The sequence below is a fragment of the Bombus bifarius genome, unplaced genomic scaffold (genome assembly GCF_011952205.1).
Source record: "Bombus bifarius isolate JDL3187 unplaced genomic scaffold, Bbif_JDL3187 scf7180000008197, whole genome shotgun sequence".
NCBI classification, from domain to species: Eukaryota; Metazoa; Arthropoda; class Insecta; order Hymenoptera; family Apidae; genus Bombus; species Bombus bifarius.
This window is the reverse complement of record NW_022884504.1, coordinates 227501-255407: the sequence shown is the minus strand read 5'-3', so window position 1 is coordinate 255407 and position 27907 is coordinate 227501. Positions and strand designations below refer to the sequence as shown.

The 27907-nt window shown below is 36.8% G+C and overlaps 1 protein-coding gene across 2 annotated transcripts in view; it reads left to right on the top strand.

Moving 5' to 3' along the window:
* LOC117209962 overlaps positions 1-27907 on the top strand; it is a 248147-nt gene that overhangs the window by 217452 nt on the left and 2788 nt on the right. For both annotated transcript variants that reach the window (XM_033452452.1, XM_033452451.1), the window contains 6 exons: positions 3767-3784; positions 20050-20207; positions 21444-21578; positions 22688-22893; positions 25314-25535; positions 27215-27907. The exon at positions 27215-27907 is cut by the window's right edge and continues 2788 nt beyond it. In XM_033452452.1, coding sequence (XP_033308343.1) covers positions 3767-3784; positions 20050-20207; positions 21444-21578; positions 22688-22893; positions 25314-25535; positions 27215-27310 — 835 coding nt within the window. In that variant the 3' untranslated portion in view covers positions 27311-27907. The remainder of the gene's footprint in view (positions 1-3766; positions 3785-20049; positions 20208-21443; positions 21579-22687; positions 22894-25313; positions 25536-27214) is intronic.

Below are 27907 nucleotides of genomic sequence, written 5' to 3'. Positions count from 1 at the left end.
AACAATAGATAGATAGATATATTTTGTTCCATTGTATTTTACATTTTCGGGTTTCATAAATTGTACGAAATACGTAGATGTTTTTACTAAAAACAGGAATATAAAATCGTTATATAAAAATGTAAATGTAATGTAAGTTGAATATTTATTTAAACGTGAATTCAGTACTCTGTACGATGCTCTGTAAAGATATATATTTTTTGCTTTTTCCTTTCGTTCATAACCGATGCAGTTTCCTTCGCAACATTTTCGCCTGAATTTATCAAGTAATAGTCGAATAAAGTTCGGATCTTTTGGTAAACCCTGTATTTCGAATTATGCGCTTCAGTAATCGTCAATCGATTTGCTATTCGTGTCCAATCGCTGTACGGCCAGAACTGTCGTAGTTACGCTTTCGACCAGAGAATAATATTCAGACATTCTAGGTCATGAATTCGCGATCGTTTCCCAGTTTCTGACGTTTCTTTTTTCACGCGCGCTCTTTGAATCTGGTCGATATTTCTTTCTACACTCTGTAGAAATAATGAACTGTTGGAAAAAACTTGCGCGGAAGTAAGTTGGAAATAATATTTAAAGAAGAATATCTTTCATATTTCATTGAATATTGTGCAATTGAATGATTATAATTCTTATTTTTAGATTACTAATATTTTTACAAATTAATTAAGAACGATATTTAAATGCAAACCTGTCAATTAAACTAATTTTATTCTATCTGCAAAATTACTTTTATACCAGCTAATTGACACTAGAATATTAATATTACTTTCATTTTGATTCTCGGCATTATGGAAATAAGCCAATGATTTATCAAACTAATCAATTGCACATTTAATATTCAGTGAATCTCGAAGAGCCAATTCGTTAGCTTGAACTTTCCTTCTGTTTAAGCTGAAAGTCTTGTAGGATGTCTCTCAGCGTTTTACATTAATGTACGAAGACACAGAATTACCTACAGCATTGCCAAACAAAACTACCGGCACAGCAAAGCAATCAAAGTAATTGGCAATTTTCTCTGAAGTCGATCCTTTCGTCGGTATTTCATGGTCAACGTTCTTCGTTTTCTCTCCTTTAGGGGCAGAAATTGTGTATTTAAACAGCAACTAATGGACCGTTTATTGACCGAAACACTTTTCGTTCGGTCGATCGTTGCACAAATTCGATTATCGTCCTTCTCCTCTTCATTATCAGCAATTTTCTTCCTTCTATATCGATTAATTCGATAAGTGTCTGTCAATACCTGAAAAAGTGTTTGTCGGCAACATGTTTACCAGCGATAAAATAGTATAATATAATAAATATAATATAATATAATATAGTATAATAGTATAATAGAATAACTGGAGGAGGCAAATTCTTCTCTTTTACAGAAATAAGTAGAATGAACAAAGAAACTTTATACGTTTCGTCGATCAAGCTTTGTAATATTTCTTTCCCTTAATGTTAAGTGACGTGTCTTGATTAATCGGACCTCAGTTCAATTTTTAAAATTAGTAATTTTATTTCAAGCTCAACGACATCAAGTTTATTTTTCTCATGTAATTCCTTAACTGCTTGTCCAGTCTGCACCTTCTTACTTACTTTGTCTCTTAAAGTATCGGTGTAAGTAACGCCTCGATGCCCAGAATGTATCAGCCTCGAGTACTTACAGGGAGTAAAGTAATTGGCAATTTTCTCTTAAATCGCTGACCCATCCTCAAAGAACCGCTGTCCGCGGTTAAGTGAATAATATACCACTTACCGGTAAACTTGTCACATATTAAACCCTTTGAAACGGTGAAAAACGATAATTAGGTGGTTTCTTTATTCAATTAACTTCAAGGACAGCTCCCTTTACATGCTCTCGATACTTCCAATTATTTTACAAAATTATTTATGACGATAATAATCAATAGAATTCGACAGAAATTTCTGAAACAATGTTTCTACACAGTTCTATTATCTTCTTATATATACTGATAATTAATAAACATTATTAAAAGTTTTACTACCGACATTCGTATTTCCTTAAAACAGCAACGAGGAAACTACTGTTACTTTTGATTTGTTGTGACTGAATCCGTTTACCTTTCTTCTCCATTCCTTTTTCTTCGTTAACCATTTCTTTCGCGTCGCTCTAGTTTTATCACCTGTGGATAGGACTGTGTAATTCGCAGTAATCCCCGCGCAATGGCCGATAACCTTAAGTATCGCAAAACGAATGAAACGTTACGCTTTGTATAAATAGACGCAATTATTCGTGGCTTTCTAAGAACACGTAAGCATTTCCTTCTTTCGCTACGTAAAGAAAAAAACTCGTTCGACTGGAAAATTACAATTACAGTTGTCTCGGTATAGAATGTTGTAAAAAGGAAGAAAGATATAGTTTTATTTCTACTATACACGTTTCTTGGAAAGACATGAAAGCTGCAACACCTATTAGTGTAAAAGATGCAAGCGATCGATTTAGTAAAAGCGTAGCAAGTTCCTCGAAAACCATTTCAAACAAATCAATATCCCTAGCAGCACAGAAATGAACTCGCATCATTGAATCTATCGTTTAGTCGATTCGACACGGGTCAACTCCGATTTTTCCATCTCAATGAACTTACTAGATATTTAAGAACATCTGTTGCACGCTACAGTTCGTTTAATAGCTTGTGATAGAACATTAGTGATGAAAGATGTTTTATATCTATCGTTAAGTTCTCATATTTTTTTGATTAAAATCTCTTCTTCCTCTTTAATCTTCTTTCCTTCTTTCTATTGATTTTAACGGTCTTTGCATTATTTTCTTTAAAACTGTCGCTCTACAATAGGAACAAACTGAAAAAACTATACGCAATAAAAATGTATAGGCAGTAACAGAGAATGAAATGTCAGTATACGTATGTGATCTGTGAGCAACAGAAATTGATTATCTTCGACGTCTTAAGAAATAATTGGGTGAAAGGAATCTTTCGCTAGTTCGTAGCGTAATACTTTAAAAGATACAAGCAGAATGCATTTAAAGTACCGAATTTCAAGTACAGAAAAGAAATGAATGTCGCGTGACATTCGATTTGACTTGCAGCAGCGCAGCGGTTTAGTCACGATTCGATCACCGTTGAAGTGTCATTCACTACACAGAAACGTGACTGGAACGTGAACACTAACGCACATCGACGGATTCAGGAAACACTAAACAGTGATTGAACTGTGACTTTACTACGCGATTCAATCGTTAATGCAAATTAAGCGTTATCGCAATGTAACGATCTTCAGAATCGTGACATACACGAATCTATCTGTTTGATGAACCTATAAATAATCTGTTGCGAGTGATTTACAACATTTCTTTATTATTTCGTTCGAATTCGTTTGATGTTTCATCATTTCAAACGTTGATCGTTATTCCATCGGTTTCTTGTTTCGGTATGGCGAAACACGATCCCATTTTTCTCTTTGTTCATGATATTGGTGTACTTTTTGAAAGTGTAAAAATGTTTCCGTCGATTGAAGTTTATTTTGTGCTTGAACTATACATATAACAAACGAATATAGATATTGATTTCACTGAATTTTGTATCGTTTGTTGTTAACGAATATGGATACTTGGACAACCTTAGAATGGTTCTTTTTTTTTTATTTGCTATCGTGAAACTATAGCAAACTATATACAAATTTTAAATTACGATAAATAATATAAATCTATTATAGCTTTAGAAATGGTATACATATATTTTCTTCCATTAAAAATTCTTGAAAAAATTTCTGAACTAATCGTTTATTATGTTTTTGATTTCAGGGACTACTACTATGATAGGTGAGTGCGAATTGCATTGGAGATGCACAATTTCGCTGAATTACTGTTCGCATAGTTTTACAAATACGGTGGTGTGCGGTAATCGGGTATGTAAAATGAAATCTTTCTGTTGTTTAATTGAAATACCTAGGAACGACTTTACGGATCGCTATTAATCAAACCTAATCCAAAAACACGTATTCAACAAATCGAGTATACTTGCTCATAAATAAACTAGATTTATTTGCAAGTGACTTTTCCATCGGCTAATCGTGCTGGCTATAGATGGAAGATTAAGCGAAGCTGATGTTCTTGTGTAGGAACAACATTGCCCACGTACATGAAGAGCTCCGTCACCGAGTGTACGCGCAATTTTGAAAAGCAGGCATATAATTTGCCGTCGATGCTGGAATTATAACTACCAGACCGTAAATCATAATTATTATCTCGGCCCGTTTCCCGAATGTTTTACTTCTGCCTCGCATACGCGATACGCAGGAGGAATATCAGCAACAATATTGAAGTTTATTAATTTATTTTTGCGTATCGTTTCGCGTTGATGCATGAATGCATTTATTACCTCCTGGCATCGATTAAACTCGCCAGAATTCGAATTCGGTTCTGTCACTTCGTTTCAAATTTTCGAAGGTGATAATCAATGTTTCTTTATAATTCATTTATTCTTTTTCATTTTTATTCCTTTCTTTTAACAATTGCCACGCAAAAAAAACGCAACCTTTTAATTCATAGCGAATATTTTTGTGCGAAAACGAATTTGTTTCCACGATTCGCGTAACAGATCACGGGTACCGTGATCAATATGCTTTCAAAATTAATTGGCACACCGATTTAATTCGATCGCCAGCGAAAAATCCAGTTTGAAGGACGTTAACCCTTGAAATCCCGAATGACGAGAGAATTTTATTCATAGATATAAATTAAAATATCTATGCCTGCCCCGTTTTAATTCAACCCGCATATGCGCATTAGTTTTCTTCTCCCTTCTTCTTTATTTATTTCCCTTCTTCATAATTTTTTCTCTCTTGTAACAAGAAAAGGACAATACCAAAGGGTTTAACCGTATAGTTGAGGAAGAAAACCTCATTCGAATGAACTCGGCAGAAAATTTAACTGTGATAAGATCTTGTATATAGTCGTCAAAGGAACTTTTCGGTCTATCCACCCATTTAAAACCCTCTGCTGAAATTCTTAAAAACGCTAAGAAGCATTACTTTCTAATGCCGAAATACTGCGACTTTCCTAAAACGTATATACTTCCTGCGCGAGTAAAAGCTATTTTCCCCATTCGCGAAACGTCTCGCCTAGCCAACGCAGTTTTTCAAGCCAAGACGAGAAACGTAACTCGGTTAAATAAAATATCACAAAATCAAGACGCTGATGTTGCGTCAGAGTACTCAATGTAAAGGATTCTTTCAGTTAAACCTGAAATTTTTTGGCTACAGGATTTTTAATGCTTATCGTATATCGAAAGCGAGCTTCGCAACAAATCACGAATCCACCTTGTTGTATAGAGGCAAACGAAGCGTGCAGAACTAATTAGGCGGCAAGCAAACACCGTCGACAACAGAATACATTAACACTTAATTACTCGCTGAGTAAACGCAATCATTCTTTTTTTTTCTCCCTCGCCACCGTCGAGGTATTTCTCCAATTAATCGCTTGCTCGGTCGCTCAAGGAGCGAACAAGGACCGGGCTTGATTGAATGGAGAGAAGTTAAAGAGGCAATGCACGTGCGATTATCAAAGCATGGTGCATGCTAACGTTATTATACTCACGTGACTGTAGATAATAATTATTAGAGTCCGACCACGGTGCTTGCTATGCCCTTCTGGTATATATTTCAAGTAACAACACGCAGGAAGTCGGCTGAAACAGCATTTTTGTCCTATTTGTTCGCAACCTAGCGTCCAATTGAATTTCTGTGTAATTTAGGATCCGCTTGTGACGTTCGCGCTAAGGCAGGTTAAGAAGGAAAACACATCGGAGAGTATTTATCGCGCGATAAATCTCATGGTTCCTGGCCGTATCGATTTTATCGTTAGATAGTTGGACAAAAAATTTTTATGGCAAGCGGAGAATTAATTAAACGATAGCGAGAGATATTTACCGCCCTTTAATCTTATTTTGCCTAAAATATGCTTGACCATACCTATATAAAATGCTTTGTAAGTTCTATATGCATTCGGATCTGTTCCAAGCTTTCTTCTTTTTATTCTCTCGTTTCATTCTTCTGTCTTTACTCCTTTTATTCTAATCTTACAAAGAATCAATGGCAAGCTTCCAGTCTAGACAAACGAATAATTCTGCTCCGTTCACGCGTAATTTTCATCCAATAACGCAGCCACGATTCATCGCGTTCTTTCACCACGGCCGAATAGAGGGGAAAAAGAGATCGAGACAGATAGAGAAAAAAGGTGGAGGAGAAGGAGAGAGAGAGCAGGGGCAAAGAGGTCGCGAGTCGAACGGGAGAGGTTGGAAAACGGGCGCGGTGACCGCGCAACCGGCACCCCGGTCCTTTTGCTTTAATTGTTACGATTCAGAGACAGTTCGTGACCGGCCTGGAGAAAGAGCGACACGGCCGCGCACGGGTGCAAAAGCGGAATACGACGCGCCGCGCCGGCCCGAATAAAAATCATAAGCTCAGGTGAGGCCGTTGCCGGGGCAGCCGCGTGGAACGGAATTATAACCGTGGGCTAGAGAAACGTGCACGGTCCAGGCGCCCTTTTCTTTCAACCAAACCAACAACGATAAACCACGTGACGTTGCTTTTCGTTGCTTTATTAATTCTTCTGGCGCAACGGTGTATGAGCCCCGCGAGCTCTCGTTTCTTTTTGGATGGTCGAGAGAGCGGTGTTTTCGGACAGACTTTATATTCCATCCTTGCGCCCTGCTTTAAATATGCAACGTGCGCCGCCATAGAAAACACACACCCGTGTAACGCACACGAGGCATCCCGAATCGCCACAAGCGACACGCAGTACAAGCCGCGGGCAACATTGTTCGTCGACTAAAAAGGAATTGATTGCTTTTGATATTTTTCCTTTCTGCCTTTTTTTTCGATCCTGCTTTTCGTTGTTGCATTTTGTTTCGTCCTCCCACTCCACCTATTTTTCCCAGTTCACTTTTGCACCCGGCTGTTTTTTCCTGGCCAACCGTGTATCTGCGGCCAATTTCCGGACAACTTTTTCAGCGAAACTCGTTGCAGCGCGTTTTATATGAACTGCCACGGGTTTCCCCATCTGAATAACACACGAGTAAAACCAGCTCATCGGGATAGGAACACCTTGAAAATCTGCTTTCGATTAACTTTCTTGCTTGTCATCAATTTGATCCTGTTCTCGGTTCCGTCTTGCCACCGTTACGATCCGTGGTCGGGAAATTGTATTTGGAAACCACTTGGGTGTTTAGTTGCTCTTCCCGTTGTTCCAGTTTCTTCCGTAAGTTTCACGATTACAATCCTAGTTACATGGTTTTAATTGATATTTTCTAATTGTTATTGGTTACGTCTCAGTTTACCCATGGATGACGAAATTGACGAAAAATGTGCAAAAATACATAGAATTGGAATCATTTTTCTCGGAAAAGAGCTCATTAGGACATTACCTTTCATCGAAACAGTTTTAAATCAAATGAGCGACTGAACGAATAATATTGCCGAATGCATTCGAATTTGCTCGGTGTATAACTCACGATGCTTTTCAAATCCCGAGCGAAATTGCCGTATTTCGACTTGGTAAAATTAAGCGTTCACAAGTGCGCCACTCACAAAGCCGACCTTTTCATATGTATTAGTGCGTACAAAAATGGTCATTTCAGTTTAAAACTACTATGGAGGATCTGCGCGGCGGTAAAAGTTCTGGCTGAAAGCAACGTTAAAAGCGCTATTAAAAACAGTGTAGGAATTTCTGACCAATTTAATGATTACAGATTGAGAGGAACCGTGATCCGATCGTAAAGTTCAAAGCCGTATGTATAAATTTTGTGCACATTTTATTTTCGTCGATCGTTATAAAAGGAAAACGGTACCTGCATGCACAGGGAGGAATAAAAAAAGGACGAACCAATATTCAAAGCGACTTGTTTTATTTATTAAACCATTCCCATGTAATCGAGCTACCGAGCTAGGTTGTTTCTTTTCAACGATAAAGTTCGTTCTTTGCAAACGCATATTGTTGAAGTTATATTCATGAAAGTCATACGTTCAATTTATTGTTAGCAGTTCGCAACCAATTGCAATCGTTGAATTATACGAGTAAAAGCCTGTAGAAGAGTTCTTTAATATCATTAAACAGCCAGCAAAACTTCTTACAAACTAACACAGGCATAATAAAATTGATCGTCGATAAATTTCTATAAATAATTAGTATAATTATTGATTAGCGTATTTAGAAAAAGAATGGGACACAATGATAGAAGTTTAGTAACCGTTAAGATGTTTTTATACGTATCCTTTAAACTTCTGCGTCTTAAGGACTAATTGACGTATTAACTTAAAACCCAAAGCATCTTAACGTGAGAACAAAAGCATTATAAAAAGCGAGATCTTTACTATTTGCAGGCTAGACTATTATTGATTTTTAATTGGACTATCATATTAATTTATTTATTATTGTATTTATTATACATAGTCGTCTGTTAGGACGGACTTCCAGAAATACATTTTTCTCTTATTTCCTATGTTTACCTCTCACCCTCCAAGCCTTCTTCGTTCATCCTTCTCTCTCTACGCTTTCATTCGCCCCCTATACATATAACACTTATCATTTTCCTTTAATCCTCCTAATATCATGTTTAATTTGTATCAAAGGCATTTATTATTCAGTGATTGTGCCACATTGCTTGATTAACTGAACATCTTTTGGATTATATATATTGATTTGTGCAAAATTGAACAATGTATTCAATTCCATTAAATAATTTTTATTTATCACCCGTTTATGGAAGCTAACTACAGATATGTTCGATCTCATTTTAAAATATCGCCGGTCTGTAGTAGTTTTATAATGGAATTAAGAGCCTACGTTTCTGCTTTGCGATTCAAGCCGTTTTACGGAAAACTATTATATCGAGAAATTATGTGCTGAGAATGGCGCTGAATATTCGAATGGGAAATTATCGCCGTGCGTTTCGCCTTGCCCTTCTTTTAGTCGAATTTTTCTGGTTATTCCATTGCAGGCGAAGATAAAGCGATGTTTATGGTTGCGAAATTCTTTGCCTCCTCTGTATTGCTTTGTGTCGAATTCTTTATCTTAAAAGAGGTTGTTATAATCCTTTGAACAGATTGAATTCACGCCAAAGTGAACTTACTGATCATTAACTCCAGATGAAAAGAAAATAATTTTCCCATGGAATACCTCTGTCTTACAATTACCCAAAAATAGAAATTTCTACTAACAGGAAAAAATCGCAATTAAAAGAAATAAAATAAAATTTATAAAAATATCATTTACCATTTCCTTGATCTATCGAACGCAATAATTAGAACGGAATAAAAAAATAATAGAATAATTGGATAAGAAGAAGGAATTCCGCATTATGTTTTAATAGCTGCCTTCGTGTCACGGTTGATACAGGAAACCAGTGTCGTTCTCGCATCGATTAAATTTGACGTTTCTGGCAGGTAACACTTAATTTGACACAGGTCAGATAGACATCTGAAATCCGTGCACTTAATGTATGTCGATGGGGATCAAGCTTATAGGCCAGGGTGCTGTTAGGTGTCACGATGCATCGTGTCCAGTTAAGCCTTCTAGTCACAAAGCGATGTCTTGAGGGACGAATGTCCCTAATTAACCTGACACCCTTCGGCGTATGTGTGCATACCCTAACGCAGCCAGTCGTTACACCGTTATACCTATAGCCAATTCAATTTGTAATTAATCTTCCGGGTTCGAGGTAGAGAAAATTCACAAGAGGGCCATTTACTTAATTGAACGTCGTTAATACGCGATAGAGATCTTAGATGCACACTTGCTCTGATGTCGTTTCATGTTTCGTACTCTGATTTATCTCCTCCTTTTCCACTTACCCTTTTAAGAGGGTCCCATCTCGAAGAACTAGTATCATTCGAGATACTCATATCTCGCTAAAAACATAACATATATGCGTAACTTTGATGTCTCTTTATGGATAGGTATTTAATAAGAATAATGCGACGTATGATTTTATTTCATTCATTTTATTACGGTTCTATTAACAAATCCATGTTCATTCGTAAATTATATAACATAACGATTTTCTATTATGTAGCGGAACAAAAATAGCTGTTAAGTTTAACTAGAAAATAGTTGAAACGTATTTGCAGAAATTAAGTTTGCATACGTCTAATAAAATTCCTTAAAATTCTAGTAGTATTCAGATCCTAGCGTTCCGGTAAAATTAGTTTTCTTTCTCATTCCAGAGGACGTATATGTAAATTAGTATACATAGGTGCGAACGTGGCATTTAAAGAAATTTTGAAAATTGTGTTTTAATCTGCCCATAAATTTCTTATGACCATCATATGGGTTTCTATATCTATTTCCATTATCTTTACATCGTGGATAATCAACTCGATTTTATTCTCGTCGTATCGATTCGTTTTTATTAGTGGAGATTTTTAAGTCCATTATGACAATAATTATGAATTATATAATTAAATTACTGACGATATCGTACACCGTAAAGAGCGAAATTGCGGACAATAAGCTTGTGATATAAATCTCTGTGTTGCACGAGTACGAAATAGAGGTTAATCGTAGCTGTGAAACGATACCCGGAGGAATGAATATTCCTGATTAACTCGATATCCTTTCTTGCGTATACACCAGGGTATTACACCTACATTATATCCAATTTGTAGTAAAATTGCAGGTCATACATGAAACGTTGTTAACAAAATTCCCCGTCATATTTAATTACCACGTTTAACGTTATCGATGATCCTTACGATTTTCCCGTAAATTAATATCTCATCTTACGTCCTTTTTAACCAAGCTATCCTTTATTTCAACATTAACCACCCCTTAACAAAATGAGACGTTTAAAAAAATATTGATACAACTGACAAAAATCTTTGACTTAAGAGAACTGTGGTTGCCTGTACCACGAAAATGAACCTGTACCACTTTTCCACAAAATCTGTCGAATAAAATATTTTCAGAGCGGTTTGTGCTTTAAAAGATTAAAGAGGCGATGAATTTTTGCCAACAGAACCGCAAATCTAGAAGCATTCATTGAAAGGACACAGGCGAAAATTACGAAATTGGTTAGAGATTAACACCGTTACGAAACGTGAAATTCGCAGGGCACAGTCAGGGCAGTACTAATTCGTGAAAAGTTGGTTAAGCTTTTCCATCCTCTTTCTCGGGGGTTGCGATACGTAATTAGAAAGGACGAACTCTCGCCTGGTCCACGCCTCTTTCGCCTCCACCCGCAACACCGGGGATTGTCTTGCAGTAATTTGCATTGGTTTAACAGCCAGTTTCAAACTACTTGGTGTTACGTTGCACGCCTATCGTCTAATTTGTAGCGACCAGCGTACATACATACAAGCCGCCTAACAAAAAGCTCGTCGTTCTTCGACGACAACTCGGTTTCTTTGTCGCGCCGAGCCTTTAGACGTGGAATTTCAACCCTTTGACAGGATGCGCATTCACGATACTAATTATCGTACAGTTGTGCAATTTTTGTTAATTAACAATTCTGTGAACTATATAATGCCGTAGAATTGCAAATATGTTACTAATTTTTGCGTTTGATGCAAGTTTTATTTTATTAGATATTTCGTCGCTCTAGTTCCTAAATGTTCTATCTCCACTAATTTGTAAACTCAGAAAACTGAGTTTAAAGTTCATGAAGTTTAATGTTGTTGTGTGTAGTTAGGACTTAAAGAAATGAATATTTGTTACTTTCTAAGTAGAAACATGAATTTGTATTTTTCATAACAATGAAACATATGTAAATTGGTTAATTAAATTTTTTTGAAAAATGGAGTTAGAACAGTTAAGAACTAGGACGACGATTTGTAGAAAGTAATATTTAAGGATGAATAAACTACAGTTGAATTACAATCATGCAATATTATGTAAATATATGTGAATACTTAAGATCGGTTTGGTAATACAGTATCGTTTATAGCGTGTGCTTAAATAAAAGGAAAAATGTCAATGATTGACCTTTCTGCAGTTACCCATTGCAGTTTCAGAAATAATAGCGTATTTTTAGATACGAGTGAGATGTGAGAGGAAGGAGGCTCGTCAGAAATGTCATAATATATTTAGTGTGTATAAAACATTCATTAGGTATATGTCTAGAATTGTTATGAATTATTTTATTAGGATTAAGAATAATCAAAGAGATAGAAATCCTTTCTAGCTTTCTAATAGATCATCTTTGCTTTCATTGGTGTAAAGAAAATATATATTTTGTTTAGTTTATTTGAAAGCGTAATTTTAACAATATTATCCGAATGATATATACCAGAAGAGACGAAAATTTCCTGAGTAAAACACAATAATATGATGAAATGGTGAATGGAATTTACAATTTATACGATACTCGTAACTTATCCTTTGATCTAGAAGAAGGCTAAGGGATAAAAATCCTTTCGCAGGCGACACGTAATTTGATTTTCGTTGACGTCGAACAAAGAAAATCTCCGCTCTTGAAGAAATAAATTTCAATTCCGTGTAAAGTTGGTATTCAAACATAGTACATATTACGTTCTAATAACATTTAACACATAACTTTATTAATTGTTTGATTCTTTATCCTTCTCCTTTTCGCTTCTTTTGTAGTTTTTCTAAAATTCTAACAAAAATTCTGCAAGATCGGCTCGCACACGTGGACAGATAATCCAAGGATTTGCTAGCAATCCTACTCAAGTAATCAAATAAGAAATCTCGATTCTGAAAACGAGATATAAAAAGGAGGGAAAGAGTAGCTGCGAGATTCCACGATAATTCCTTCCATCGTTTCGCGGTGAAACTTCCTGAGCACTCTTTAATTGCTCGTAGAAATCCGAGGCAGGCCCAAAACTATCATACGCTGGTGAAAAGTTTCCTCGTGAAAGGAAATGAGATGGGAAAAGAGAGCATACATAATGCTCGCGGCAATTTCCCCTGATTCTTTGCCCAGCACGTGGAATCTTAGCAAATTCCCGAAAATTCTATTCTATTCTTTTTTTACTAATTAGCATATATATGCGCAAATGCATATTTAATGTACCACTAACGTTACGATAAATACTCATGAAACTGTGATAATTTGAACATTATGCAAGATAAACTGCCGCCGTGATAAGAATGTTTTTTTATAAAATAACACATGAAGAGGAAAAGAAATTTTTTCCTTTTATCGTGCATGATTTATTCGAATGTTTATTTCTACATATTAGAATGTATAAACAGGAAACATGCTATAGGTTTACTGATATCGATTGAGTAATTTTATTAGATCCACTGTCACGTGAATGTCAGGTAGCGAAATCAAATCTTTATGAGGACTTCGAAAGATAATCCTTCTCACTAACCAAAGGTTTCTCATTCGATATTTAGAACTGACGTATGTAGGTTACGATTGGAATAAGGATCAATGGTATAACGTCATCGTACTTCTATCTTCTTAACTCGATCAGACAGAGATCTTTTTAAATGGATCATGTATTATTGCGACAAAATAACATTCTATTTATATTAGGTATATATATGTAAAAGTGTACTCGTAAGTACAAACATTCTCTTCAAATAGTCTTTGTTATCGTGCCGTAGTTATAGCGAATGTCCTTTTTGATGATAATATACGATTTACTTGCAGACAAACAGAACAATGAAATTTCCGTAACTCCGAGCAACTTGTTCATCTTTGTTATGCAAATTCTGTTGCTTCTGAAAGGTTGTAGCATTAAAAAAAATGGTGCTAAAAGAGCAGCTTTAATACACGTAACTAATACGCCCCTTGCAGTACACCTTAAACTCTCGTGAAGTAAAAATTATGACCATCTTTTACAGTGGAGAGGAAAACAAAGGACCATGAATATAAATAGGTGTTTCGACGTAATGAACATAAGAAATTCAAGGAAGTATAATTTTGAATCATACACATTATTTTTCAGCCAACGTTTGAGATATAAGATCAAGGTTCTGTCCTTTTAATTCCTTTCTTATTTTTGTTTTATTTTTAACAGAGACTCATAAGACTGGAAAAAACAAAAAATAGAGTATACAAGTGAAAAAAGGAAACATTAAAATGAACTGGACTGACAGAAGTTACGAATGGCCCTGTTACCGGATAGAATTATGACATCGGTTATGAGAAACGCAATAATTGCGGGAAAACGCCGGTGAAAGCTCCGACAGAAATATTATTTATAGGCATGGGGGTGCGTTCTGGACCACGAACCGTCCAAGTGGTAATATTTGTGATAGTAAAATATATAGACGGCAGGTTTTGTCGCATACACATTGTAGCAGTTTCTCTACTGTCATGGTACGGGAAGAAAGCAAAATAAAACAAAAAGATTGTGTCCCTGGGACAACGATAAAGCGATCTAGTTGACGCAGTTGCACGAAAAGAGGATTATAAATAATGAAATTTTCGTATGTTTTAGTTCATCGACTTTAGATTTGTATTAACGAATTCGTTTTTAATGAACATTTAATCTATTAAATTAAACTTAAACGTGTGCCTCGAAACTTTCAATTTAAAGAAAATTATTATACATATGAATCTTGCACGAAATTTTTTACTTTCGCTATCTGAAAAAATATTTTTCATTGATGATACATAGTTATTATATTTTTAGATGTCAGAAAGAAGTGTTTTAATATTATCTTGACGACGTAAAATCCTTTGCGACAAAATGTTTTAAATATTGTTTTTAGAAGCAAAAATTCCAATTTCTTTATAATCACAAAGCGGAGAAAGAAAAGTAAAAGGTCCTAGGACTCCATATAATTTTTAAAATTCTACTTTCTATTTGTAAAACATTTTATTTGGTAATTTGAGTAAAATGTGAGTATGGACTGGAATCGATTCTTTGTTCAACCCGAGCCTGGACACGTATGTGTAGAGATTGAACAACGTGAACGGAACTTGAATTTGTCGGATAAATACTAACCCAAACCCTCTAATACCGGATTTCATTAAAATTCATTCAGCCGAGCAAGCTGTCACACGTGCAGGTTAAGCGTCGCGGGTGGAACACTAATAGGCTTATAATATTACGATAAAGGATACCTGAAAATTGATATGAAATTGAAAAAACCTGTTAAAAATACGAAATTACGAATATTTTATAAAATAACTTACGCTCTTATAACTCACGTTATATTTGTCCTAGAATTTAATTTAATTTTGTTTAAGGATAAGCGTAAAGATAAATTTAAACGTGGAGATAATTAAATTTCCATCATATCTCATATAAAGTATAATTAAATAGCTTAGTTTATAAATCGTTTAATCTTTCTATGTGAAAATAATTATGTTAAAAAAGAATCGACGTGAAACAATGAATGATCTTTTCTCTTTTTCAATTTCATCGGAATATAATAGGAAAGTTTTTTAAAAGAATTTACATTCAACTACGAGTCCTTTTACCACGTTCGATATATTCCAGTCTTAAATGGTCATAAAGCGTCCATTAAGGCACCTTTTAACAAACCTTTTTAATCTTTGCTAGCTGGCGGCGGAACTTGCTCAAATTGCTCGAAATAAAGTTGACAGGGGTGGCTTGCGTTCTATTTCAGAAATTCTGACAATGACTCATTGTTGGCGGCGATATAACTCGAAACGTCGCAGCCAGGTTCCTGCTGATCCTGAAAGTATATGGCTAGGGAAAAAATAGGAGGGACGGAAACCCCTTGCTTACACGGCTTCGTAATGTTTCGTGTGATTCGTCGAGAGGAAATAATCGCCACTGCTATCCACGGATTTACCCTCCATTTATCTTTTTTTAATGTGAATTCCTTCCTCGTACTATCGATTAGTGCATCAATCAATTAGTATACGTCCACATTAGTAAACTCGTCGATAACGATATCGCTATGTGAAAAAAATTTTGATAATTTAACTGTTTAGTAAGATCTTTTTTATAAAACGAAGCCTTATTTCTATACAACGACCTGTTTTTACGCTATTTCAAAAGCTTCAAAGCTTGTCTATTATTCACAAGTTTATCTTGGGTATGATGTACAAGTTAAGTCGAGTGGACTCGATTCAAATTAACTTTTTATCTTATCTAGCTCGTTAACTTCTTGTCTTATTTCAAACGATGATACCGTATCCTACATTTTTAGAAAGCTTCTGCAATTCTATTTCACAACGTCGCGGAAATGTCACAAAGAAACTAAATGCGCACCTCAAAGTGCAGGAAACGAGAGTAACAAAAAGAGTGAAAAGCCCCGGAGAAGGGAAAACGACGTTCCCCGGTGATTTGTGGAAAACAAATAATTGTCAGGGATGCCAATCACAGACCTCGTTGGTCGAATCTCCTTGGCCGCACGAGGAGCTTGCTGTCTAAGGGTTACTTCTTGATGAAAATCTGTCGATTTATTCCATCGCCCCTTGTCCCACGGCTGTCTCGCGCTGGGCTTATATTTAAACGAATAGAGGTTTATCTCGAAGCTTCGGTTTTTTTTCCTCATCCGCCATGGGAAAAGATTCCTGATCCCAGTAAAAGGACGATGCCCGGGTAAGATTTAAATTGAATCGTTCGTTCTCTGTTAAATTAAACGCGATTCCGAAAGGTACACGACTTGTTGGAAATTAGATCGAAAATATAACGTGCAACTTTCCGGTTGATTTTTACCTCATCCTCCGCGGTAAAATGATGAACTCTGGTAAATGTAATCGAGAAAGATTCTTTTGAAATTCTTATATCTTGGAACGTGCGTCAAGATCGTGAAAGATGTACTTAATCGAATTACTTAGCCGTAATAACCTTATCTAAATTTTAACAGATTGCAGCTTGTATCTAACGTTTCGTTGAAAAGTAGACATCGTTCTCGTCTCTCTTATCGAGGCATATCACGGCTTGCGTCGACGCCGAAAATTCGATTCGTTAGTTAAAAGTACTCGTGGACAACCTTTAAGCGGCAGAGGAAGTACCGAGTAAAGTTCCGTCACGGATGTGTTTATTACCGGTTATATTACCGCGCTACCAGCCGAAGGATTTAGAGAAGACGGCGCGTAATCATCGAACTTCCGAAACTAAAGGACGATCGTTACTCCTCTCCGCAGGGATGCGACGCGCAACGAAACAGTAGCGGCCTGTTGTTCCATCCTCTTCCGCCTCCGCCTTTCCTTATCAGTCGTCGCAGACATTAGGAAGGAGAAAGGAAGAAATAAGGGGCCACTTCAAAAGGCGGTCGCGACTCGACAAAGGACGACTTTTGCGGTCGCCAATAATTGGACGGTGGCTTGAAAAAAAATTAAAATAGTCGAGACGACAGGAAGTGCCGGTGTAGATGATACTGCCTCCCTGTTGCACGCCCGCCCTTAACGTAGCCCTTCCGCTCCGCCGTTCACTCCTCTACGTCCTTCTCGTCTATCTCTCTCATTCTCTCCCTCCTTCTCTCCCTCTCTCTCTCTCTACGCCTCTCTTTCGCGCCAGTTTCGCGCTTATTATCCGAAAGTTTCAAAGTGAAACAGAGTGAAACTCTGTCGGCGTGGAGAACTTTTAACAACGCCACGAAGGCACGAATTCGTGGATGTCTCTTGTGTCACGCTATTGCCAAGGGGGATGGAACACGATGGAGGAGGAAAAAGGGAACTGGGCACGGATCTACAGAAGATTTTAACGGAGAAAGGAACGTATGTCAGGGAAGAAAATGACGCGAGGAGAACGAAAAATAATGACCGGTAAAACGTATGAAAATGGGAACAGAGAAATCAGGGGGATGATTTAATATGGCGGACAGTTTGAGTAATAAGGGGGATCGAGTAAACGGATGGTCGGTCTCGGTACGAAATTTAAGGAACTGTCTGTCAGGTTTCGCAATCTTCTATCGTCACTGGTTGCACGGAAATTACTGTTAGTTTCATGATTACGTATGGCTTTTTGGAATGTCGCATGGAAATTGTTATTCATTGCACGATATAAATATTGAAAGAACGGTATTTGATGTAATATTTATCGTAAAAGTATTTTACAGTTTCCTAGCTCGATATTGTTTTATAAATTAAAAGAGTGGGAAATAAATTCAATACGTGATATTTTATACGAAACAGTAGGCCACGCTTTAGGCAGTTGTATACGGACCGATGAAATAGAAATTTATAGCGGCACAAAGGAACGGGAAAGGGAATCGTGGAAATCTGCAAACTCTTGTACATGAAGTTAAATAAATGAAAAGAGCAAAAGGCTGTGGAAAGGAAAGGAATGAAAACTATACGCTGGCAACTTCGCGGCAAACAAAGAACAACGACAAAAGCGGGTAGCAAACAAAAGAATGCCGGAGTTAATAATAACGTCATTAGTTAAGCGGAAAGTTTTTTAATCAGCATTTCAAACCAAGATAACGGGAAGAACATACTTCCAAAGTGCGTGACAATGAAAAACAATTCTCGCCAATTAAATTATCTTATTGTTCTAACTAAACGTTATCAAAAGATTCTCTAGTCTTCAAAAACGAATTCCGTTCTGGTACGACGACAAAACGGAATAAAATGGCGAGACGTAAACAAGCAGATGGGACGAAGACGCGTTAAGCAGGAAAGAAGGAGCCCTGCAACCGTTTCTCAAGAAACAAAAAAAAAAGGAAAACGAACTAAGGGAACGAGAAAAAGGAAGGTGAAACTAGAAAAAAAAGATAGGAAAGAATCAGAAGGAGAGAAGAGACTAGACAAGGTTGAAAAAGACTAAAGAAGGAGGGAGAAAAGAAGAGGAAGTTTTATTTCAACGAAGGTTTCGCGAGGCGAAAGCAGCAAGGACAGACAGAGGAAATACATAGCCGGATAAATACGACGGCGAGGGGTTGCGATTCCTCTTTTCTGCTCCTCTTGTTTCCACCCTGACTTTCTTCCTTCCTTTCTTTCTTTTTCTCTTTCTCCCTTTCTCCCTCTCTTTTTCTTTCCCTCCTTCCCTCTCACCCTACCTCTTTCCACTTGGCTCAAAGCGGCGAAAACTCTCCGTACAAGCACTGTTCTCCGTTTCTGAAGTGGCTTGTCGCACGGCGACAATGTCGCATCGATTTTATCAAAAGTCTAAACACATCCGATTAAATTCAGTTAGGTGGACGTGCAGACGGACGCGTTTTGAATCGTTATCGAAGGTGTCGGTAGTTGTGTATGTGTTTATCGGAGTGTATATAGTCAACGGTTGTGAGCAACCTGGAAGTAGATGGAATTTCGGCAAATTAGCGTCTCGAAGACAAGTTCGCTCGGCGTTTTATTAGAAATTCGACGCGAGCCGTTCGCTCGAGCCTTTTAATCGAAACGACACCGGCGTCCAAGAGAGGGAAACCCAGGCAACTCGCGTGCAAACACGTTCCGCCGTGCTGTTGCGTCTAAATGAGTTGATTAAATGTACAATTTGTACGTTCTTCTGGAAACCCGTTCTCAAACCTTTCGTGCACGGTGCTCCTCGTAAAAATGAAAGGACGCACGATTTAGATGAGCTATAAACCGTTGTAATTGAATATTTCTGACCTTGGCTCGTGATATTGCAGCAGGGACAAAATTATTTTTAGACAAATGAAACTCATTTCTAACTTGTCTTTTATTTAAAATTTGTATATAAATATCACTATATTTGAAATATATTAAGTGTACATTTCAAGGTATGGCTCTCTTCGTGTCCTTTGTACTACTTAATGTATCATCTCTGAAATCTTCCGAGTTTCTATTTTCTCTATCCCTTTTACAATATTTTCGCGCCCCAAATCACCAGCAAAAGTTTCTAAATCTTTGACTTTTCCCCCCTTCTTCGATTTTTATTCCCTAATACCTCGGTGAAATCGTCGATTTCTGTTTGTTTCACCCGAATTCTCTTTTCATCAATCATATAAGATACCAAAGATTTTATTTATAAGAACATCGTTTAAACGTATCGTTTTTTATAACATGATTGAGAAACTACGCCGGCCTTACCATTTACTAAAATACGTGTACTGCAAATGTTATTCTATAAACCAACTCGTCCAAAACCGACGCAAAACGAGTCGTCTGCCGACACCACCGGGGCCGCCGTTAAATATTCACGCAATGACGTTGCCTTCGAAACAATTATTCATCGTTCCTAGCAGCGGGATGTCTTGTGACACTCAACATCCAAGTTTATTTTCAGTTACTATGCGTCGACTGCTTTTCCACCCCGTTTGGCACCACCATTGAAAAGACCACGTCTGATGCCACCGGCTCGATCGCAACATCCCAAACAACAGAAACAGCAACCAGCTGCAAACACGGCCACCGTTCCGGATTTGAACCAATTGAAAGTCTACAGTAAGTATCACCGTCCTACATTCCGACATATAGACGAAACAGTAATCAAAGTTGGAAACGGAGAAAAAGAAAGGAAAAACAAGGAATGTTTTGGCTAGAAACAGGTTGGAGTTGGAGCATCTCGAGCATGTTATGGTTCGAGGAGTAATCGTTCGAAACCACGCGAAAGTACAGTTTGTTAATTCGTTCGTAAGTTGATCGTGCGTTTCCCGTATTAGGCAACAGCTTAGCGTGAGGGAAGCGTGTCGTCGACACTTGTCTCTGCGCAGTACATACTTTAATTACGCGGAAATTACGAGCAAGCTTGCGTGAAGATGATCGGTTAAATATAGTGAACGGAGAAAAATGGTAGAGTGCGGTGGGGAACGTTATTATTCGTCATGAAGCGAGATAGTGATGTTGGAAAATGAGCTTCCATTTACGTTTTTATTTAAAAAATTTTGAATTATCGGTCGTAAGCATGAAGAGAGGAAGTTTTCGTAGTTGTATAATTATATACACACAGCTAATGTTCCGCAAGTTATTTATCCCATAGGGATGAAAATTTCATTATATTCGCGTGCTCTTCCTTCCGATGAAAGTTATTTTAATAAATGTTAAACGGCTAGGATTTTAATCAGGTTTGTTCTGTGAATTTTATATAGTACCTGGTTATTCGTGATATTTAATGCTCTTTAATAAATAGTTCTTATTTCAACATAAAATATTGATACTACTTCCGCGTTTAAGTGCAGCTTACAGTAACTCATATAAAAATTTAGTACAGCAACTATCTTATAAATTAAAAATATACCACTTCTGATTTTGACGCTTCTAACTCTCGGTCGTTAAGCTGTGTATGATGTGATATTTGAAAAATGTTACCATTCCATTATTCATTCCGTTATTCCGGGTAATAGGGCTTCTTCGGGAAAATTATATTCCAAATCTAATTCAAGTTTCAAACGTGCTTAGCGAGTTTTACTTTTACGCCAAACAGCAAAGGAAGAAAGGAATTGCATTCCATTATCTTTCTTAATGAAACGAACAGAGAAGATATATTTTCATATTTCCTTTCAAAAAGTTAAATTAATCCAACTTCAAAGTGATTGCGAACAATTATTCCAGAAACAAGGTTCGTCTGAATATACCATTCTCGCGGAATCGATATACAAAAAAAAAGGAAGGGGACGAATTAAAGTGCGATTAAACTAAAATGAAATCAAGGGAAATCAGTGTGTAATTTCTATGTTACAGGCAACCCGGATATCCTGATCTGTGGCAACTGTAGAGAGATGTTTACAGACCTAGGCGAGTTGCTTGAGCACAAGCGGAATTACTGCAAACTACGGTTCACATGTAAATGTCACACCTTCAATGGAACAGCCCCAAGTACGTACCTACTCGAAAGAAAAGTTTGCCCGGCGAACCTTCCGCTTCCTCTGTACTCTGTAGTGGGTGAACGAAAACGTTCGCGTCTGTTAGTGCGAGATCAAGTTGCGCTTTACCAAACGGGATTGTACGAATTCCACAGCTACGTTTCCGCCTTTAAGAAATTTTTCAATAAAGATCCAGCTTTCATCGAAATTCGAGGGCGCAGCCGGTTTCGAAATACTTATCCTCGTCTCGTTGCCACCTCTTTTCTCTCTGTTGTCCTTATCGCACTTCGAATGGCGCGGTTGTAAAAATGAAATTCGAACCAGGTCCTGAGAGCGGTTCCTCTTTCCTCGTGTCTCTTCGATTTTCTTCTCAAGAGCGGAATTGTACTTTGGCATTTTACCGAGGAAAACGCAGCTGCGTCGGTACAATGGTCCACGATTTGTTTAGGATGGAGGAATTGGAACGAGAAAGCCTAGGAAGTATTGTTGCTGTTCGTAAAATTTGCCTACGGACGCTGTTGCAAGTTGCTTCCCTCCATTTGACGTATCGTTGCTCTAGTTTTTAACTGTTCTATCTGCATTGGTTTGTAAACTGAAAAACACTGAGTTTAGAATTTACCGAGTTTAGTATTGTTGTTTAATATTAAACTTAATATTTGTTTAATATTATTATGAACTGAATTATTGCTTTCTAAGTGGAATTTCATCGTATTATTACGAATTCGTGTTCTTTATACGAATACGACATATGTGGAGCGGTCAATCACATGTTTTTTTTTTTTTGGAAAATGAAGCTAGAATTAGGGCAGAAATATTAGCTCTTTGTAGTCTAGTAATAAGGATAAGGTTAAAATAAACGTATAAAAACTTTCAATAAATTTTCAGTAAAATCCTATAGTAATTTTAGTGCAGATTCTCTTACAATTACAATCACCAAATTAATTTGTATGTTGTGTTCAAATTTCAAAGAAATTGATCAGAATTCAAGCTAATATTTACTCAGATAATAAAACCACATATTATTAATAACTACCGTGGCTTTGGCAAACAGAATATATTTAAGTTATTACCAAACACGCGCACACACACGCACACACAATGCATTTATGTTTATGTTCCAAGGAGATTCTACAACAGCTCTGCTCTGCGTTCTCTGCAAGGTATCATTCCCTTCAGCATGGGAATTGATGGTTCACGCTCAGGCAGCTCACATGATCAACATTTACGAGCTAGGAACTCGACCCCAGAGTCCCAGATCTGCTCCCAGCCCTCCGCAAAGTCCAAACCAACATCAGAAGGAATCATCGCCGTCACCGCAAGATTTTCAAGTGAGTTTCCGACATATTGCAAAGATATTGTTTCATCAAGAACAGAACAAACGTGTTCGTTCTATTTCATTTCGTTCTGTCAAAAAAAAAAGTTGAACTTAACGACTTGGAAATATAACAATGTATATGAAAATTGAGATAAATTTAGTTTTCTTGCATCCGATACAATAAATATTGAACATATTATATATTATCAAAATAAAAATGCCCAAAGGCAAATCAATTGCGAAATTGCGAAATGCACTAGTAAAAATTTCTTCTTCGTTTTCAATAACGAGAATAATAAAAAAAAAAAATACGCATCATTCGACAGCGATATTTGAAGAACAGCAATGAAAACTAAAACTTGCACAACTATTAACTGATATTTTATATGTAACGTGGAAATTAAATTCCCTAACGGAAAAGTAATTTCGTTCTGATGGATTTTCCGTTCCGTTATTTTTGTTGCATCCTGAAATGTGAAGTAGCGAACGATGACTGCGCAATCTTATCAGAATGAGCAGGCTTGGATGAGAAGGAACAGAAAAGAAAATACGACACCGACTATTCACGTAGCTTTAATTCTGGAAGTATTTCTGACCTAGTTACCATCATAATCGCGAACGTCCATCCCGTCAGCTGAATTTTCATTCTTTATTCCTGAAATTGCGGGAATTCCATATTAATCCCTAGCTTTTTCTCTATTTTAATACTTAAAGTTAAAAATCGTGCGAGGATTTATGGATCTGCTCCGAGAGTCTCACTGTAAATACGATATTGGAAGGAACAATTGAAAGGAGTTTCTCGCTTTCTTGAAAGGAATTCATTTAGTGTTGCTCAATCGACTGAACGTGAAGAAAAATGATGGTAGGAATAATGGATTTTGTTCGATTGAAAATTTCTGCCGGATTCGATAAAAGAAACTTTCGAAATAAAAATAAAATCTCTATTGCAATTGCCAGCATTTCCTGTCGAAATTAACCACAATATCTTTTTGCTGATGTTTCAAAGACGTTGCACCGATTTGTATTAAAAAGAGGAAAAAGACACGGTATCGCTGGTGAAATTCCTGCGAGCTATGTAAAACCAGAACTCAAATACGTCCAACAGGAAGCAATAATAACAGTGGCAGTCAATTTAAAGAATATAAGTTCTCTGCTGAAAAGGAAGGAAACGCGGCAAATCGTAATATCGTCAGGAGGCAAGCTCTCAGTGCTTAAGACAAGGCTATGAACGGACGGAATGAAACTCTGTAACAAAAGAACGAAATCCTGTCGCTGTAGGGAACAACGAACGACTTGGAAAAATATTACTTCATCATATGTTTCTCTGTCGATATGTCAACTCCAGAGCACGGACGAAGTATACGGATCGAGCTATCAGGCAATTGGAACTTTTGTTTCGGATTTCAGCGCTCGAGAGCCTCCTTATTATTTTCACTCTTGCTATCGTCGCTCTTATTAATTGTATCGAGCGTGTGATTTTCTACTTTCTTGGCAATAGGAAAACTTTTGTTCTCGTTATTACTTAAAATTGTTTTATTTCTTCCACTTTTTTTCTTTAGTGTGATATATACTGATCGAAGGATTTAAAGGATTTTCGAATGATTATTCTGTTCAGAGTAACTGTTCAGAAATGATTTTCTCAGAATTGTTAAAATAGTTGAAGATAATTGATGTGCAAGTATGTACGAATAGTTGCGAATAATTATTAATATAGTAACAATCGGAGCACTTTAACGCTGCGTGCTAGAAACGTTTGTTAGAGTGATTCCGCTCCCTAATTATTCGACATTCCTGTGGTGTAATATGATTTTTCCGTTTAATCATGCAGTCAATGTCAATCGAGATCAATCTCTGTGACATCGTCAAAGACATTAAAATAGAGCGCTCTGAATTTACGCAGCATATTGAATTAATATATACCAATTCTTGTAATAAAAATAACCATTAAAAGAATTAATTATGTACATATATAATAATTTTCTAGTACATGTAGTAAACAATACTCTATTAATAATAGATGCATGCGATATAATAATAAATGTAATATATAGCAGATAAGAGAGGATTAAATAAAAAGCTTACAAAGTAGAATAGATGCGCTTTGGTCAGCCAACCGAATAAAGGTATGTAGATCCTATCACTAGTATAGTAGTATAATACGCATCAAGCAAGGGCTATCGCCTGTCGTTTTACTATCTCAGCACGAAAGAGGAGTGAAGCAGGTTGAGCTAGAGCACTCAATTGATCGCATATTTCCGATTCTAAGGATATTTTTAAATATAATATCTTTTGTGTAATTTTGTTCGCGTATTATTTCGTACATATATGTATCTTTATCCCAACTATTTTCGCTTTGTATTCTTTCGTTTGACGTTTGAAAAAGATATCTAGAATGATATAAAAAGTCGTTTCGTTTTATAATGGTTGTAACAGGAAACCAAAGCATCGGATTGCGAAGAACGCGCAGAGGAAGAAGATCTGGATGGACACGAATTATTGCCGTCCCCTGACAGCGGCAAGTCAACGGACAATGAAGCAGCTTTGTCACCGATTAAGATACGATCTGATGTAAATGGACTGGACCATGAAGAATGTGACGAGCTGATTCACGTTGAAAATACCACACAAGCTTGTATCATGCATGCCCTCAGCATTGTAAGTGCTGCTCGATTTTTCTCCTCCTTAAATTTTATTTAATTCGCTTGGACCACACAGATACGCGTTTCTTTAACTATAATAAATATTAATTCATTGGATTTTGTTAGCGTTGGTGTTAGTATAAATGTTGAGATATGCATATCGTGGAATTCGCATCAATTGGCAATAAATTTTTAACATTATACGTGTCTTTTCCTAATTGTAAGACCTGTAATGCGTTAATCAGAGAGAACTACGGACATATTTGTCAGCATACTTTAGCATAGGTGGAATATTTAAAAAATTTATTTTACTTTAGAATCGGAATAATATTCTATCACATGCCACCTCAAAAGGGAAAGCAAATATAAAGTAATAGAATTTCAGAGAAATGTTAGTTTGATTTGCAAAGCGTTTATTGTCGACATTTGTATCGGTAGATATAATATTCAGGTGCTCCAAAATGGATAAATTAAATTCCAATTGAATTCCTTTATTTCATTGAGTCACATTTATTAATTTTACATGCGAAGCACAGTATGAATCGTGCATAATTGAATCGAATACAAACTCATTCATTTTTATATCATATTATTGGTTTCAGTCGGCCTTTTATAATAATTCGTTCTCTTTGAGATTTAACGATATCAAATAATCAAAAGAAGATATTTAGATCTGCTAATTTTTATTTCAACTCTGCCATTAGAGAGAATTGAAATCAAAATTAAGATTAACTCGCTACAAATTTGATTTTTTAATCTTGTAATTCAAAATACAATTTCCATCGCGAACCTCCTTATCTTTTTGCAGAAAAAACAAGGTAACAGAGTTCTATTCAAATTATATTTGACAGGACATTATTCCTATTTCAGAACGAAATAAATTGTTGTAACATTAAAACGGTGTCATTCTTCGCCACCTAGTGTCTTCTTCGCAATGATAGATCTGAATCCGTACAATGACAGGCAGTAACGACCGTTCGATGACAAGTATCATCGCGGTATCGTCATAAAGGCATCAACACGCGCGTGGTAACGCGAGAGGAAAGCTTCCTTTCCGCAATAAATCAGAACGGGACCGAATGCTTCTGTAGCCAGTTGTGCCATTTCGGTTTCGCATTCACCGAGACAATCATTGGCAAATGGTCTTGCGAAACCGTCGTATCCGCGTAATCACCGCACGTAAACGTGTTATAGCTTTCGCGATCAAGCTCGAAGATCTCCGCGATGCACTTACAGCAACGTCGTAATACACGCTTGGAAAAATTCATTGCGATTTCCCCGCGACTTCACGCATCACTGAGATATACGATTGCTTTCACGGTTGACTATTAACGCGTTCCAGCCAAGTAAAGCTTTCTTTTCTGATTCTTAATCTGATTTCAAAGCTCGATATTAAATTGGTGGAAAATATTTTGCATTCTTTATTCAAAATAAAACTGTTGTGCGATTATTTACTTACTATCAATATAAAATTAAGATATATACAGGTATTTCTTCCTAATTAATTTCCTCATCAAATATTTCTAGAAATTTTAACCCGTTCCATTCGTTCCTCTAATACGTAATTCATTTCACCAAGCTTTGTGTTTTATCTAGCTTTTTCGTGAAACATATTACGAACCAACAACTTTTAATCATTTTCATAATGTACCGTATCCTTTATTACTACAGCTACTCTTGCCTTGTACGTTGCAGGACTCGTCCTTGGAACTCAACTCTGACACGAACTCGAGGGGAAGTTCTGGCCCAGTCATGGCGTTGACTAATGGATCCTTGTCCGCGAAGGAATAAGTCGAAAAAAGAATTAGACATTGCAACACGGTTTTCCCTGTCCAGGGACTCCTGTACCAACGCCACCAATGAGACATATCGATCTCCTTTAAGGATAACACACCCCTCTGTATATAGCTAAATGCCTAACAAATAATTCAGGGTCGTCTCATGCCAGATCTGGGACCTATTTTGGCGAATTTAGTATCGATGGATTTCGAATCGCCCCGAGGATTCGACGAACGAGAAAGATTTAAACCGTTTCGCTTCCATTTACGTCCATCTCATCGATTAATCCTCTTTCTTTTTTCTCCTGTGCTCCCTTCTCTATGAAATCTAGTCTTCAAGAATGGATCGATAAAGCGTCGATCTCTTTATTCGTTCTTTCTTCTCTCTTTTTTCTTCTTTTCCCTTAAAAATTTCGCTCTTTGCACACGTATTTTCGCGACGCGTATAAAATATTACAGCCAAACTCGAACTCGATAACATTCGTGAAACACATAGTATGAGAATTCTATTCGATGAAAATTACACTTGACGATCGAACATTCGGAAAATTTCTTCTAGTCACGGTATTATTCGTTATCTGTGACGTACTAACTCTCTTATCGATTTTAT